Genomic DNA, 18,483 nt, shown 5'->3' with positions numbered 1-18,483 from the left:
GCAGGTAAAAAGCGATAACATAGCTCCATTTTATCATCATCATAACAATTTCCGTGTAGGCAGCACTGTATGTCGTACCGTTGACACTATCTATTCCTTGAATTTGCTTCCCCCTATTGAACGAAATGCAAAAACCACATACCCACAAACTTGTCAAAAAAAAAAAAAAGGGTTATGGAATTACTTCTTATTCCCATATATGTTTTATATGTGAAGCTATTTTTGTAAATTGATAAATAATGAAGTTTTTGATGTTGCATATAGAGATTTAAATGTGAAGCTTCATATTGATATATTAAAAAAAATTCAAAATTAGAGCCAATCAAATTATATCAAATAAACAATCATATTAATTTTTTCGGGTAAAAAGTTGATTACCGACAATCTTAACTGGCCTCATATGGAATGCATCTCTAAGGACATCAATGTAAGAGGGTACTTTTGGCTCATTCAACGGTTGAGGCTAATGAGGGGTCCGAGATCAAACTCAGGACCTATCTTCTATTTAGACAAAGTCATCTCAATCCTTTACCAACTGAACTATGAATCTTCGTATAAAGATTTAAAAAGTTTTACATGGTGGAAAAACCTAGTTAAAAGAACCGATAAAAAAAATATGAATGTCAAACTAAAAAAAGTATTTAACATAATCTGGGTCTAATTTTTCATACCAATTTTTTTTTAAGTATATAATATTTATATACAGTAAATAAAAGAAAATAACTATAAATTTTGATGGAATGATTGTGATAGATTGTTAGTTAACTATAAAATTAGAGAAATGGTTAATAAAAAAAATCATTAATTAGCGTTAAACCAATTAAGGGTGGTAATATTGTATCAAAACAAACAAGCCAACATGTGTATCAATTGTATGTCAATTGCAATTGGTTGCTAGTACCATACCAAATATGAAAACTTGGTACACACGGTATTGGAAAATCTCATATCACAGTGCTATCATGGTACCGACTTATTTAATTATTTATTGTTTTTTGTATTTTTATGATGTATTGAATATTAAAAAGGGGGAAAGTTCAAAGAAACTCGATGGATATTAATGTTTGAAATGATTAAGTCCTTGGACATTTCAAAACATGTTAAATAAATCTTTAAACTTTTCAAAATATAATAAATATATCATTATTACTTAAAAATGTAACTTGCAACATGTATAACAAGCAACTACAACTTAAAAAACTCTAAAAATTATTTTAAACGTGAATCATTCGCCCCATTCCATATGCTTCCCTTACACTGTCATTTCAATCCCATCGCCTTACACCACGTACTGTTGTCACGCCACCGCTCTCAGCCTAGCCTGTCGTCACTACCATTACAGGTCATGTGGTTTGATTTATCAAGTTCGGTTCATCACTTAGATGTTTAAGTCTTGTTTGATTTCTCATGTCAGTTTTGATTTGTTTTGAATTAGTCAACGATTTCGTCATATTGTGTCTTTGCTTTCCCTTTTTTGTGCTACTTGTAGTATATTTTGGTGCAACTTTTAGTATTTTGACGCAAGTTTTTGTATATTTTGATGTTACTTTTATATATTGTGGCCAACTTTTATATATGTATTTATTTATGTTTCAGGTACAACTTTTGTAAATTTCAGAATTACTAATGATTTTATAAATGCAAGAATTTATTTCACAGATTTTCAACGATTTATTTAAATAAATACTCACAAGTTTAGAGATTTATTTAATAGGTTTCAGAAAGTCCAATGACTTATTTATTTTAAAAACTTAATAATTACAAACAGTAAAATTGATTGAATTTTTTGGACTTTTCCCTATTAAAAATTGTAAATTTAATGTTTTTGTTTGAATATTTACAAATTCTATTTTCTCCAACTAAAAAATCCTTAACTCTGACATGTCTAACCTACAAACTAAAAATGTCCCTCAATATTTGAACAAAACTATAAATTTTCATATATAAACTTGAAATTAATACAAAACCAGTACTAACATGTAGTAACTAAAAAAATAATATCAATTAAATTAATATCAAATATATGTAATTGGTACATCTTATAAAATTATGTATCATTATAACTGATTGGTATATAATAATAATAATACATAATCAGCACCATACCAAGTCCAACCGTAAAATCAGTTATCATTAGAAAAAGAATACATCAAAAAAGTAGCTTGTGTTTATTCAAATGTTACAGAGCCAGCAAACTAAACCTTACTCCAAACTCATTTTTCGATTGATTAAACCTACTAAACAATGACATAAGAATCAAATGTTAAATTACACTCTAACAAATATCACACAATCAATATGTGAACCAAGTGCAACAAAGCTCTCTTCATCAGAATCCGAACTCGTCGGCCCGTAAACTTTCTTTCATGTTACACGGTTCAACGACTTAAAAGTCGCGAAATATTAATTAGCTTGTTATCATTCAGACTCTTGAGGAGCTTGTTTTACAGTAGATTGTCCAAGACAATCAGGGAATTTGATGGGGAGTGTTAATGGTTTACTGGTGCAGACCCCTTGGACTGCCTTGGCTAATGTATACCCCAATGCAGTTGACACAGAAAATGAAACTGCATTTCCAATCTGCAAGTACCTGAAATCAAATTCCAAATAATAAGATTGTATAATTCAGGTTTTCTAATACTAAACTAAACGGACCTAATAAATCACACACTGAGGTAGGGTCTTGTGAGATCCGACATAAGTTGGGGTGGAGAACAGAAGTTGTCTTATAAGGGACTAGATACCTTATCTATCATAAGCATTTTTTTATTAACCTGGATATCCAACCCGTTATGCGAGCCAAATAATCCAAAGGCGACCACCTGCTTTGCAGATATCCCGGAGTCACCGCATTTGAACCTCCGTGGCCACAAGGGGATTTTTATTCCTCCTTTTGGATTTGAACCTACGACCTCCTAGTACTTTTGACATTTGGAACCAAGCTCAAACCAATCAATCACCACACTTGTGGTTGTCATACACATTTTAAAACCATGAGCACAAGTATTAAAAAAATAAACTATATTTAGCAATGTTATAGGTCAAGAGAGTAAAATGTACCCAAGGGGTAGAGAGCTGTTTCAAGTTTTTTTTGCATAAAAAATCTAATGAGTTTTAATGAGAAAAAAACACACACAAAGCATTTTGCAAGGTAATTTGTTAGAAAAAGAGCAAAACTACTGACATTTGTATTATTATAGTACTTTGGCCTTCGGCATGTAGCTTAATTAACAAATGGGCTGGATAATTTTGTCCAAATCCAAGACATGTCCTCACAAAAAAAATGTCCCCTCAAATTGGTGTCTTGGAGGGCAGGTACCATGTAGAGGTGGTTGGAGTTACAGATAATCAACTTTTTACCCAAATTATAGTACTTTGGCATTCTTGCAAGAATAGTGTCTGGTCCATGCAAGGCTATATTTAGCTTAATGACCTCCAAATGCTGTTTTGCAAAAAGACCCTCTAGTGTATTTCCACATTTTTACAGGAGTAATCTGTTTTAAACCAGATGAAGATCATGGAGCTAAAGAAAATTAGAACGCCATGCTCATAATTGGAAACTCATCTAAATTCATTTATCCAAAGGACCAGTGGTGTGCAACAGAAAGTCACAATCATTCAATAGAAATCATTACCCAGGATTTGGATAGTTACTATTCTTCACTCTAATAAAATGATATCATTACCTTTCCTTAACAGGCCCAGAAAGTTTATAGTGATCGGGAAACCCTTGTAGACGTGCATTTTCACGAATAGTAAGTACTCTATCCTGGTTAGGATGAAGCAGCACCTATAAAAAAAGATAGAAACATACAAAAACTTGACATTCTGTTTCTTGATTCGATTTGGTAGCCATGATGGGGTAAAAGATTAGAGACCTGATTGTGTGGCTCGGCTCTACCTACTACAGTTGTGACGATATCATCCATGCTCAAGCGCCCAAACGGTCTGCATTTTAGTTATTTTAGTAACTTTAGCAACCAAGATCAAGCATAGTATCATATATGCAAATGCAAAAAAAACACATACTTTCTTGAAGTTCCACGAACAAATGTCATGGCGTAATTGGGAACCTGTATCATTGGTTGTTGTCATTAGAGAAACATAAGAAGGTATTGGAAATAAGAAATTTGTTTTGGAATAAACACAAAGATTTGATGTTTAATTGCTACCAAAGGTTTTCCTGAAGGTAGCATGACTCTTTCAACTGAAGGGTCCCATTCTACTTTGTTGTTCTTACCAACCATCACCCCTGGTAAATTTCTAAAGTTTGCTCCCTGCATATGAATTATTACCTCATGGTTATTATCACTTCAAGAAAATGAAAAGAAAAAAAAAACCTGTTATCATTACAGCAAGAGCAAAAACACACGTATGCGTAGTCAGGTTAAGGGGAAAATCACAAAAAAGTGAAAAAGTGAGAAACACCCAGGTAACTATCCATCTAGACAGTATGCACATGTGCATAACATGCACACCTACATAGAAACCAAGAAACAACTTCAATTACTTGCACACAAATAAACTTAAAGTTGAAAACAACTTTAAATTTTTTCTTCCAACTTCTTTTTCAAACTTCTCCTTTTGGGGAATGGAACAAACTTCAACTTAGTTCCTATTTTGATACATGAAAATTCGGTAACCAAGTCCTTCAAATAACAAGTTTTGAAAGTTGGTTCCCAAAGTAAAAGTCAAATCAAAGTATGTTCCATTTGATGCAAATTGCTCCTACTGAAACTATTCAACTTTTGATATCTGTTATAAAGTCATTTAACTTGCAAAAACCATTACAAGAACCATTTAATTTCAACAAATCATTATAAAACCATTTAACTTCAATTTCTTTATCATGAAAAAGATATGCAATCAATTTTGAAAAATATAATGGTTTAGTAACAGTCTAAAATCCAATGACCAAAGAGAAAATGAAATGGAACTATGATACCAAGTGTTTGCAATTTGACCATAATTGGTTCAAAATTCTTCATCTTGCATCATGTTTTTTATGCCATTTTCACAAGAATGATGTTAGTTTGCATAAAAAGGCAGGTGTTGAAAAAGTGAACCAGTGGTTAAGATAGCCCAACTTTAGTCTGCTGAAATTTGATGGGTCAGATGGGTTGGATGAAATATGAAAATTTATCGCAAGCACAATTGTATTCACATGTTATTAATGTGATAAGATCATAAGAATGAAACCTTTATTTTTGGAATTTGGCAAACCCGAGCATAATCATCCTCATTCAGTTCCAGCGGCCTATGATCATAAAGCATCTTTCTTTTTGATGCATCTTTCGCCACAGCTGTTTAAAATAAAGCTTAGTTATGGTTTTTAGCTGAAACAAATTATTGAATCCAAAAATAAATAAAACAAACCCAATAGATCCCACCCAAAATTGGGGTCCAAGAAGGGTGAGATGTACGCAGACCAGACCTCCACTCAAAGAGTAGAGAGGCTGTTTCCATGAAGACCCCTAAGCTAATGCTCAGCGTGTAAAAAGAGATACAGATTAAATTTGCAGAAAAAGAACATAAGATAATCATTTTAAAGTAGAAAAGAAGTTGAAAACAATAAAGATGGTTGCCAAATTTTGAAAACATGAGTTAGAAATAAGCAACCAAAATCAAACATAAGAACAGGCACAGAAGCTATTGAATCCAGAAATTTATTGCTAAATCCACCTTGTTTTCTCATTCTGATGTATTTCTGAAAACTTGTGCGTGGGGCCCCTGCATACTCCATTTCATCTTTGCCATTGTTGTTTGTAACCTAAAGTGAAATTAAATAAATATCAACGGAAATGTAATATGTCCAAATCTTTTCAAGATTATTATCAATGGCATGACCTTGAAGTAATTAGCATACCTCAGGCAAGTCTGAAATAGCATCCCCAAGTAATATGCTCTTTTCTAACTTGTATGACTTGTCGTTATCAGACCCAACAATACAATCCTGTCATCAAACAAAGAATAGCTTAATACCAACTGATAAGCACATATTTACAAAGATTATGAAGGGTATATAGGGGATGATCAAGTGAGAATCACAAAAAGGTTGGACATGTTTTTCTTCATCGAAGGCTTAGATTTAAGATATTGTTTGATGTGTATTTGTTTCACAATATGAATCTTTTGTGAAACAAAACATGATTCACTGGTTCTCGACCTTTTTGAGGTTCTCAATTGATTATGCCCTCTATGTATGTACGTGTGTAGATATATATGTAGTTATTATCACCTTGAATTCAAGTGGAACAACTCCTTTCCCGACAACCTCATGTGTGGGCAAAGGGAACTGAGGCAAATTCTGTTGGTTCAGAAAACTGTTAGAAAAATAATATGGAATAACAGTATGCATATTCAAAGAAACTTGCCATTTTTGTATGAGCACCCCAAAGAAAAACTCTCAATCGGCATTGAGGAACTCCATATGATCCTGCAGCCATTATCCCCATGCGTGTCTGATAATTCATAGAAACTAGACGCCCTACAGCATGATATCCCAAAATACCATCCGCAAATTTGACGATATCACATACATTCTCCATCAAAACAAATTTTGGTTTTAAAAACTCGATGATATCCATGTAAACTACAAGCTGATGATTCTTTGGATCTTTTAGAGGATCAGTGTAGTTTCTAAAACGATTGTGACCACTGATTCCTTGACACGGAGGACCTCCACAAATGAAGTCAACATCACCCTGGATAGATATAAACAATGCACTGAGCATATAAAGAGAACATCCTATAAACGTAGTGAAAATGGAAAGAGAAGACAACTTACAGGAAGAGGTAATATCCTTGATTGGTATCCTCTGCTTACAAATTCCTTCATAGCATCCGTACAATTGCTATTATAAGAGAATACATTCATGTAAGTACTTTTCTAGAAAGAGAGTCGTGCTCTACCAAAATGTCATGAAGACCAAAGGGGTTGAAGCTAGAGACCTCAAACCATCAAACGGCTCCCAAGTGTCGTAGCTAGGACCATAGCCCTTCCATCGCACCTATATGGCACAAAATGAAAAGAAAATGTAAGGCAATACCAATGTTTTCGAAGATATAAGCTAAAGAATTGGCATGAATAGTCTATACAAAGTGACATCTCATCAAAAGATAAAACATATAAGAATTTTAAGAAACTGATGCATATTTTAGATTAACATAATTAATATGAAGCTTTAGGCAAGAGAATTGGCAGATCTCTGTAATGGTTAGCATCCACAAAACAAATCATTATCAAAAAATGGATTGGTTTAGCTATACATAGTTTGCCAATACAGAAGCCATCATCTAATCACCATGTATCTGAAAAAGACTGTAAAGTCTTGTGCATTACTTTATTAATGGACACTAACTCTTCTTTTGTCATACACATATATTGTATGTATATCTTTTTTGCGCATGAAAAGTTATGCATGTTCCATTACCCTCTTCTTTTTAAGAGGACATTTTCAACCTCATAGTCTATTAGGGGTATATTGCAAATCTATCTCAATGTTCAGTAAATCTCTCAAGACCTAACAAGCTAGTTAGCACTCAACACTCACCAATCTTTACCCAAAAATTACATATGGTAGCTAGGAAAAGGGTGGCTTCAAACTAAAAGCAATACAGTCATTTGTCATTTGGGGCAACTACAAGATTGTAATTCCATGAGGAAATAATAAAGTACTTACCTAATGTCACTAACAAGTTCAATATATTCTACTAAAGGGCGGGGCCGTCCCTTAGCAATAGCATGTTAAATGTAAGATTTTGAACAAGCCTCCCAAAATTTTGGGGCCCAAATTTACACGTGTTTAGGGTCATTTTTATCGACTTGTATAAAACTATAGCCAAAAATTTTAGGTTTAAACCATTAGTTTGGTTTTAGGTTCAAATTATTAATGGTTTAGGTTTCAGATTGTTACCCGTTTTAGGTTTAGCCCATTTTTGTTCTTAACATATATTCTCTGTTATCTCATTTATGCAATGTAATCAAAAGTTCAGGATGTAGCAAGGCCTCCAAAAAGATTGGAACGTCCCTGCCAAAGGGTGATTGTCCCAGTGGTACTCAGATTAGTGGTTAGCGGTAGAGCCAAGAAGGTTCAAACCTCACCAAACTGGAGTGTGTGTGTGTATTTACAGTATATAAACATTATTTACTTCAAAAATCTTCAATGTGTTCTGCAATTGCTACTGTCAGCTGTATTTGTAGGCATGCCTTCACCTACAAGGTCCTACAATGCTATGATGTTGTACAATCATGAGTTGATTTAGAACTATTACAACTATGTATGGATGGCTTGTTGATCAAATTTGATGATGTAAAGTGACTGGCTTTCCATATAGCATGCATATAGCCTTGACTAAGGTTACCTCCACAACTATCGGAAAGTAGAATACCTTGAAATGGAGTTTTTTATTGTTGACTTTGTTTGGATCACCATAACAAACAGCTAGCAATTTTCCTACTTCAAATTCACCATCAGAAGGATCAGGATTGCCTTCTTTCTCCTGAGAATCTGATTCTTCAGATTTTATACTTGTATCTTCGGCATGTTGTGACCCCAACAAACAGAACTCTTTACAAAGATTTTTCCACTCTTTCAGCAAAGATAAAAAGTCTTCAGCTGCTTCATTTCTCACCTATATAAATAAAAGTGATATTTAACACCTTGAGTCACTTAGTATTGACATGGGAAGAATATAAATTCAATGTCAACCTCAGTTTCAGTATGGTTCAACTTTAAACTTTCACATGCATGCTTATTGATGTCAACTGCCCATTTCTGTAGCATTCAAAAGAAGATATCAGAAAATTTATATGGAATTTGGCATGAGCATAGAAACAAAAACAAAGTGAATCAGTTTCATATGCAGGTTGGATAACTTACTGTAACAAGTTTCACACCAGACATATTTGTGCCATGACAAAGACCAGTAGACATAGCACCACAACCGGAATACAAATCCAATAGCGTCATCTGAGACTCTACACATTCTTTAACTTCAGTTGATTTTGCTTTTTTATTGCTTTTCTCTACTACACCATCTGAGCTAGCATCGCCTGAAATTACTGATGACTCATCGCTCTCTGTGATGCTCTTTTCTGCAACTCAAAGCAAACTAAATTTAATCAGATGCACGTAAATTTCTATGTAATCCTAATAGAAGATACCAATGTCTCACCTGTAAACTAGACAACAATTTTCACTATTATATAAATATTATGTGTACAACTGTACTATATGTGGTCTTATAGAGATATGAAATAAAGTAGCTGGTTGTCAAGGTATTGACCTGTGTGTAGTGTCGTGAATGTAACTGGCATCGAATATTTCATATCATAGTAAAGATCAAATGATGAGAGTGCCTTCTCTTTTTCAGCCAAGTCAACCTGTTATAAGAAGTCAATTAGAATTAAACCATTGACAGCCAAGATGTTCATTATCTAGACATAGAAGTTCATGCGTACACAGACTTCTGTAGAAAAAGCAATATGATAACAAGTAGGTAAGAGGTATACATACATTTGGAGAAAGTTGAACAATTTTGACTTTTGACACAATGCTATCTAGGGGATTGTCATCTTTCATATCAGAATAAAACACTCGTCTCTTGTCAATAAGATGAGCTTGGCTTTTAATTACCTGAAAAAACAATATATGTAACAGTTTGTCTGCACTAACTAACGTTCACTGTAGATCACAAACAAAAAATATATGACATATATCAAGCCCTTGGCAAGTATCTCACAGTATCTTCTGCTCTAAAAAACCATTGAGCTGAACAATACAATTCTCTATCAACAGTTTCAAACATCTCCACAATCCTGGCAATAAAATCTGGCTTCCCTTCTTCAGCCTGATACAATCATGCAAACACGAAATATAAGTGTCAAGAAACAAGCTAAAAGATCATAACTTGAAATTTCTTCCATCAATCACCTGTGACATAATACAATAAAATGAACTTAAAACTCAATCATTAAGAAGGATTAAAGATGTAAACAATCTAAGTTCACAGTCCAGTTTTTTGACCTGATATTACATTTCCATTATAACAATATAGTTATTTGGTTTCTTCTGTATTTGTTCCACAACAACTGTCTTATTTTTATGCTCAATCCAGATAAAGCAGAAAAAGGTTTTCCAGTATTCATGTGTTCAGATTAGTGTGCTAAAGCCCAAAATTTCTCTGAAAATGCTTCTAATCTCTGATAAACAAGGGTAATCTATTCCAAGTCTACATCGATTTACTGAAATAACCATTTTGCACGTTCAAGAAATGTGTGAACTTTTACAAACTTCTGCATTGGTTTTTTATACACTCGCATAAAAATATATAATTGCATACAAGCTACAAATAGTATTGAAAAAATAGAGAGAAAAGAGGAGGCTCACTTTGACAAATGCATCATCGTTAAGATCAAAAGCAATGCCATCAACAACAGCTTTGGTATAGTGACACTTAGCTTGAATGATCTCCTTGCCATCCAATTCACTGCCATTATATAAATTAATTAATAAATAACGCGTAGCTAAAGTAAGCACATTTCCAAGATAAGTGTCAAATTTGACTTTAAGTATTAAGTGAACTCTTTACCTGCATGTATGATATGATATTATGTTACTTACGCAGAAAATTAATGAATGCACCAACCATAACGAGTCTTGTGATAGAAAATTAACATTTAGTGATAGAAAACTCATTTCTTAATTTATGCTTGTTGGGGAAACGAATGACTCTATATAGAAATGAAAGAACATTTTAAGAGTGAAAATGAATGATCATTTTGGAAAACTGAATAACTATCTTTATGCATATAATACTCGTTACCTCCGCCCAATTTAGACACATCTAAACACATTAAAATTCACAACTGTAAGCACTTTTTAGAATTGATAGCAAAACCTTATCAACCATTGGAGTTTAATTTCTGTAGCATAGTGAATAGTATCCTGTTCCTTCCGTGTGAACGCAAAATATCAGAACCACATATCAATGTTGTCTTTTCTTGTTTAGGCTTACATTCCATTTTTTAGTGTATTTGCATTCATTTTTGTGTAACACACTTTGATAGACTCCAATTTATTCCGCATTTATGGTTGGGTTTGGTCTCACTTTTGCGTGATTATTGGTTGTGCAATTCATCTAAAGCGCAAGTAGAAGTTTAATATACAGACAAAACTCATTACACTGCTTTTTTAGTGATATACGCACAGATAATAGCACAAAAATGATAAAATCTCACCCGTTTGAAGAAGCTATAACCTTCACTTTGTTCTGCAATCGTCAATGGCACACCATTACATCTCATTAGTAGTTAAATAAGTATACAAATGCAACCATAAAAATGTGATTCTCCAAAAATGCACCTTGGATTCGTAACGATGAGGCCATTTTGCTCTAGCTTGATCAGCCGGAACTGGCTTTCCGATAAATCGGGCGTCATCATCAGCTGCGGCGGCGGCAGGAGAGGTCTTGGATTTCTTTGATGGAGGCGATGATTTTGAATCAGAAGATGGTACAGATGAATCGATGGCTTCCTCAGACTGCTTCAGATCTCTCTTTACTCGTTTCGCCATTTGAGCTTCTTCTCTCTAGATGATGATGATGGTAGCTAGAGATGCGATGAGAATGACGTTGCAATTACGGGAGGTTAAAGTAGAAGCTTGAAATTTTGGCGAACTGTTTGAAAGTATTTTGTGTTTTCAAAGGAGCGGGAAAGTCGTTTTGGGAAAAAAGAGTAAGGGAAAATAATTGGAAACAAAAATATTAATTTTGATTTATTTTTTGTTATTTCTAAAATAATTTTTATTTTTTGAATTAAAATATGTCATTTTTATAAATATATACTTTAAAATGATTGGGTTTCAATGATAAGAGAAAGAAACTCAACCACTAAAAATGGGAGTTATTCAGGTAAATGATCGTAATTGAGTTTTTTTATTAAATTCATGACCTTTTGACTGTATAAGGAAAAATGAATTTAATCTTATGGTGAAGGTTATGGATTTAATTAAAATTTCATTTAAGATCGTATACCTAAAAATGGTAGATTTATTGCACATTTAAAAAAAACAAACTTCAATCATACACTAAAAATGAAGGTATTCTCCTCTACAATACTAAAAATTACAGAGGTTTTTAAAGTTTACCTTTATGTTTGGAAGTTGATAAAGTTTGCTTCTGTAAATGATATATATTAATATAATATTTAAGTTTTTATGATTATATGTATATAATATTAAAGGGTTGTTTGGAAGTTGTTGAATGGTTTGGTACAAAATGATTAAGAGATTCTCATGATATACTGCAAAATGAAATATAATTGTTTGGTAATTGTTTACAATGAAATTATGGAGCTAAATGATTAAGGGATACACGTGATATAAACTCATTCAAGGGGTTTTAAAATCATTAAGATTTAAGAGGCAAGTTTTTTCTGTCAAACAAAATTCAATTTTTAGCGATTCAAAAATTGTCTCTTATGTTTGGGATAAAAAAATTAAAGAAAAATATACAATATTTTCTCTTTTATGTTCGTTTTCTTCCCTACTAAAAAAAGTGAGGGAGAGCACGTGGTTTTGTTGTTTCCCTCTTATCTCCGCTTTCAATATTAAGGGGATATTTGGGATTGCTTATTTAAAATAATTTATGTTTTTTATAAAAACACTTGTTAATATATCATAAGTTATAAGGGTTTAATTTTTTCAGAAACTCCTTATTATCGGTTTGACATTGGTATATGTTATTTATCAAAACACTAAAAAGTATTTATTATCGGTGTCACACCGAAATACGTCAATAAATTATTTTTATAAGCAATCTTAAACATCCCCTAATTATCTTCTATTTTAGACGTGAATTATACTCAAATGATACAAATATGATATTTTGTTATAAAAAAAGGAAAATTGCATCAAAATGGAACCAACTTTCAAAATCTTCATTTAGGAGTCTCTATCAAACTTTTTGTTTATTTAAGGGTCTGGTTGATTTGTTGAACAAATAACAGTTAATTTAAGGGTCTCTATCAAACTTTTGGTTTGATTTGCCAAATTTGATTTAAACTTTAATATTGTTACGTATTGGTTAGATATAAAAACCTTGAATGTGATATTTAATATTTATTTTTTATTGTAGCAATTAATTTTTTCTATTAAATTGATTTTTTTATTGCATTAGTAAAAAACAACTTTTATTGTGATAATTTGGATTTTTTTTTTTAAATCTTCAATTTGATATCTGAATTTAAAAAAAAAAAACAAGATTTGAAATGAAAAATAGATTTTATTGCATTATTTTTTGAAAAAAAAAACGAATTTTAGTTATTTTTCTATAATTATTTTGCAATCTTAAATGTGACATGAAATATTAGTTTTAAAATAAACAATTAATATGACGTGAAATATCTTAGTTGGCAAAAAAATCTGGATAATATCAGCATTAACGGGTCAATCAAACATTTAAATAAACAAAAAGTTTGATAGAGACTCTTAAATGACGATTTTAAAAGTTGATTTCCCAAAATAAAAATTAAGTGAAAATTGGTTTCATTTTGGTGTAATTTTCGCCATAAAAAACAAATCAACAAACAATAGGTTGGAAAATAATGGCATTTGATACGTTCATAAAATTTCGTGCAATGCTTGTTGCATGCAATTATGTTCATTCATGTACCTTTATATATTGGTTGTTGCATATACCGGTACAACCATAGTTTTTTTAAGGATGATAAAAAAAAACCGAAACTGATGGTGAAAATCGAAAACTATAAATTTTCGGGACAGGTTGGAGATCAATGACATATTCGGGGATTTTATAGGGGACGGTGATCACCGGCCCGGCCGGTATGTGTATATATATTAATTTTAATATATATACATGTATATATATAACTAAAAGAAAATACTAACATCAAAATATAAAAGACCTTTTATTCAATTTACTTCAACATCCCACATAAGGCTTACAAAAAAATCTAGTTTATTTTATCTAATCGTGAAACCGTGATGTTAGTTGTTTGATGTTTAAATTTTTGTCTACCTTTATATAGTAATATAAGATGTTGTTTATAATTGGTTTAATTATGTTTGAGACATTTAGACTTTACATATTAAAAAAAAAACATTGTAATTACTTTTAGTTGTGAAAAATAACGTATTGTAATTTTTATCGGATCGGTTCAGGTTTCGGGTATAACCAACGGTTGCCGGGGAACCAACAGGGAAAAAATGATTTTTACTCTTAACGGGTTCTCCAACGGGAATCAGGAAAACCGTAGGGACCCGACGGGGATCGGGACGTTTACAAGGACGGTATTCATTATCGGTTTAGGGGACGGGAATAACAATATCCGACCTGTTGCCATTCCTACCTATTGTACCGTTTATGGTAAACTTAAACATTCATTGGTTGGAGCCTCACGCAATTTTCATGTTCCCCGTACACGCTTTCTTTTAGGGGAGAGGCATACGAGGAGTGTTTCGAAAGGGGTTTTATATAGACGTTGGTTTTAATGAGGGATGTTATGGAAAAAGCTTAGGCACGTTTAAAAGACATGTATACACAAATGTCAATCGATGAGTTATTGAGTGGCGGTGCTTAATGAAGTTCCATTAATTTGTTGTAGTTGGTGGTACTTGACGGTAGCCCATTACATTCCATTAATTTGTATACCTTACTTTCTTTCACCTTTCCTTGTATCAATAACTCCATTAAAATGCACTATCAGCGAACAAAATGTCAATTATGCTTAATATCGTTAGTTTAATGTCTTAATCATTACCTTTATCGGAGTAATTATTTATTTGCCAAAATCATCACCATACATGGCTATAGATAAGAGGTGCTGAATAAATTAATAGGTTCATTACTATGACCTTTAAGATAACCCATTTAGGTGAATTTTATGTACGACTGTTTTTAAAAGCATAATAAAACTCGTCAATCAAACAGAAGTATTCTTAAAAGGTCGGAGAGTTTAAACAATGTTGTGAGGGAGCGGTGGGAGGTTTAAAGCAGGCAGAGCAAAGTTAGCACGAGATCATAAGCAAGGATCAATGGTCTAAAAAACACAACAAAAACATTAACGGTGGGTAAAGAGCATGAGGATGAGAAGTACAATTATTGGAGTAATCAACGTCCACATAAGTATTAACCTAATACGCTTATAATTCACAATTTCATATATTATCCACGCTCCAACAATATATAGCATTATTGAACTGACTATTTACTGTTTAAGATCTCTTGTTGATCTCCGACCCTCTTCTCTTTTGTAGACCTTGTAAAATTGTCCAACGTTAATCGACTACACATTAAATCGAAATCCTTAACCCTGTTCGCCATATATAGAGTTCCATCAAACATAGATCAAAGATTACGAACTCTATTAACAAAAACTAATGTTCATTCATCAATATTGACGCTCCAAACAACACACAAAATTTGTCTAAGAATCGAGGCACTTTTTCTCGGGTGCCCAACATAGGTAAGACGATCAACTCTTTTTCACTGACCTCATTGTAATTGCTACCGACACATTAAACATTCAAAATCAATTTGAGTATATATGAAACACTACCAAGGGGCCGTTTACTAAATGCTTACCCGGTAAGTACATACTGGGTAGTTGTCCTCACCGGATAGGGCCAATAATCTTACTCGGTAAGAACGATGATAAGGATATAGAGTATTACCTGATAAGTGAGGGTGACAACTCTTAATAAATTGTTACATATGATACGTTTTGATGTACTATAAGCTTGCCTAATAAAATAAATAAATTCAAATAAATGATAACGAACCTATTTTCTTTAAATAACACGATCTAATATAAAAAAAACTGGTTTGACCATTGGGAATTTCGTTGCGTTCTGTAAGACACTGAGATTAGTCGAGGTGTCTGGAAACTGAACCGGATGAATTGAAAAAAAATAAAAAATTGAGGGGTTCTCTTATTACTATCGAACTTGGTTATAGTGGCTCAACTAAACGAGGCAAATCAATTGGTTTTGGATGCATCGGGAACCGGAAACGGACCGGCGCCGGCGGCTCCGCGAGGTGGCGAAAACCCTAGAAATTTCTGCAAATTCGTTCTGATACTAATCGAACACAAGAAATACAAAAACGCCATTGAACAATCCGTCGGATCGTCGCCCTGTAAACCTCTATGGCTCATCTTCTGAACAATCCTTAACGGTATAAATGGCAGCTTTGCAACCGCTTTCCCTTCGTACAAGCTATTCAGGAATCCAAAGACAGCAAAGAGAATCAGTGCAACGACGGCGCCGGATTTGAATTTGAAGAGAGATAAATCTCGGCTGGACTCTTTGAGTGAGGTTTCGACTCGATCGATCTTTTTCGTTTTGGATTTCCTGAGAGCGGTGGAATCGGTTTTCATGGTTTCGAGTTTTTTAGAGGCTTTATCGATGGTGGATTTGAGAGATTTGTAAGAGGTGCGGCGGTAGATCAAGAGCCATGAAATCGCTTCGCAGACAATGGCGGTGAAGAAAGAGATTCCGGCGATGGTTAGGCTATCGGAATACTTGAAGGTGGAGAAGAAAGATGTTGCCATTGTTGACGAAGAATATGCGGGGCAGTTGCATGCGGAGGAGAAATACAGGGGATGAAAAGGGGAAGTGTTATAATTCGACTGCGACGCTTTATTTATTGCTAACGACAAAATCAAAGTTGTTAAGATTCTTCAAAAAGTTAGAATAGATTTTTGCTATTTATTCTATTTTATTTTATGGAAATTTATAAAAATAATCATTTTATACAACATTTTGTCATAAAATAATCGGGTTTTAGAGGTTTTGCGTATTTGACCACCCAGATCTCCTCAAAGGGTGATCCGTACTTTTTTTTGGGGAGATCCGTACATTTGAATTTAAAAAAAAATCTTAAAAGAAAATTATTGTTCACCTCGAAGACTGGGTTTGACCTCGCCCTATGGTGCGATCCAGGTTGTCCCATCGCCCCCAGGGGCGATCCAGCCTTTTATTATTATTATTTTATTTTTTTGGTATTTTTTAATAAAACTGATAAGCCATTTAAGTTGTGTTTCTTAACTTTTTTAGAACCAAAATTCATAGGTAAATGTTTAAAAATAAACCATTATAATTATGGAGACGCAAAAATTATTGTTATCTGTTTTGGGTTTTGTATATCAGATATAAACCCGTAAAACCTCTAAAACCCGGTTATTTTGTAGCAAAAGGTTGTATAAAATGGTATTTTTAATAAAACTGATACGCCATTTAAGTTGTGTTTTTTTTACTTTTTTAGAACCAAAATTCATGGGTAAAGGTTTAAAAATAAACCATTATAATTATGGAGACGCAATTTTTTTTATTTGGTTTGGGTTTCTTAAATCAGATATAAACCCGTAAAACCTCTAAAACCCAATTATTTTGTGGCAAAAAGTTGTATAAAATGGTATTTTTTATAAAACTGATACGCCATTTAAGTTGTGTTTTTTAATTTTTTTAGAACCAATATTCATGGGTAAAGGTTTAAAAATAAACCATTATAATTATGGAGACTCAAAATTTTTTGGTTTATTTTTAAACCTTTACCCATGAATTTTGATTCTAAAAAAGTTAAAAAAACAAACTTAAATAGCGTATCAGTTTTATTAAAAATACAAAAAAAAAAATTCAAAAAATCAAAAAATGGATCGCCCCCTAGGGCGAGGTCAAACCCAGTCTTCGAGGTGAACAGTTTTTTTTTTTAATTCAAATGTACGGATCTCCCCAAAAAAAAGTACGGATCGCCCTTTGGGGAGATCTGGGTGGTCAAATACGCAAAACCTCTAAAACTCGGTTATTTTATGGCAAAGAGTTCTATAAAATGGTTATTTTTATAAATTTCTCTTTGTTTTATGGACTAATTTATCTTTAAATTTAAAATAATTATATAAGTACATTTTTTAAATTCTTTAAATTATAAAATCTATACTATATTATGGGGGTGTTTGGAATTACTTATAAGAATAATTTATTGACTTATTCTGTTGTGACACCGGTAATAACACTTTTAAGTGTTTGGATAAACAATTTATACTGATGCCAAACATGTAACAAAGAGTTTTTAAAGAAGTTAACTCTTATGACTTATAATAAGTTGATAAGTGCTTTTGTAGAAAAACATAAGTTGTTTCAAATAAGCAATCCCAAACACCCCCTATAAAACATTTGACAAAAATTATTAAAACCATTTTATGCATAAAATATTATATATTGATACATATTACTTAAAATTCAAATTTACAAGTAAATTATGCATAAATACAACTTATTAAAGCTTCATGTTTGAATTCGTGTAACTAATTGAGGATAAACATAATTAAATAGAGGATAAAAATCTTATTTTAAATTATAAAAAATATAAAATATAATTAGGATAATTATCAAGTTCTAACAAAATAATTAATTATTATTTTTATAAGAAATTTATATTATTAAACCAAATATAAATTACTTC

General features: G+C 32.4%; 2 protein-coding genes across 2 annotated transcripts; both read right to left on the bottom strand.

The window, feature by feature from the left end:
• Nucleotides 1-2,185: 2,185 nt before the first annotated feature.
• Nucleotides 2,186-11,576, bottom strand: LOC112521434 (DNA (cytosine-5)-methyltransferase 1-like). Its single transcript, XM_025130293.1, has 21 exons — nt 11,367-11,576; nt 11,243-11,274; nt 10,392-10,491; nt 9,745-9,852; nt 9,519-9,638; nt 9,289-9,385; nt 8,883-9,097; nt 8,712-8,777; nt 8,392-8,634; nt 6,952-7,010; nt 6,788-6,854; nt 6,375-6,704; nt 6,239-6,307; nt 5,867-5,953; nt 5,683-5,770; nt 5,200-5,303; nt 4,173-4,277; nt 4,030-4,073; nt 3,879-3,948; nt 3,687-3,790; nt 2,186-2,590 (listed from the first exon to the last, which is right to left on the bottom strand). Exons 1-21 carry the CDS (start codon nt 11,574-11,576, stop codon nt 2,419-2,421), a joined length of 2,490 nt encoding a protein of 829 aa, XP_024986061.1. The 3' UTR covers nt 2,186-2,418.
• A 4,424-nt stretch (nt 11,577-16,000) lies between these two features.
• LOC112522281 (calcium load-activated calcium channel-like) lies at nt 16,001-16,573 on the bottom strand. Its single transcript, XM_025131402.1, has one exon. The coding sequence runs from the start codon at nt 16,571-16,573 to the stop codon at nt 16,001-16,003; it is 573 nt and encodes a 190-aa protein (XP_024987170.1).
• Between the last annotated feature and the right edge of the window lie 1,910 nt (nt 16,574-18,483).

The sequence above is a fragment of the Cynara cardunculus genome, assembly GCF_001531365.2.
Source record: "Cynara cardunculus var. scolymus isolate 2C chromosome LG 11, CcrdV1, whole genome shotgun sequence".
Classification (NCBI taxonomy): Eukaryota; Viridiplantae; Streptophyta; class Magnoliopsida; order Asterales; family Asteraceae; genus Cynara; species Cynara cardunculus.
Note: the sequence above shows the minus strand (reverse complement) of the source record. Positions and strands in the feature narration are given on the sequence as shown.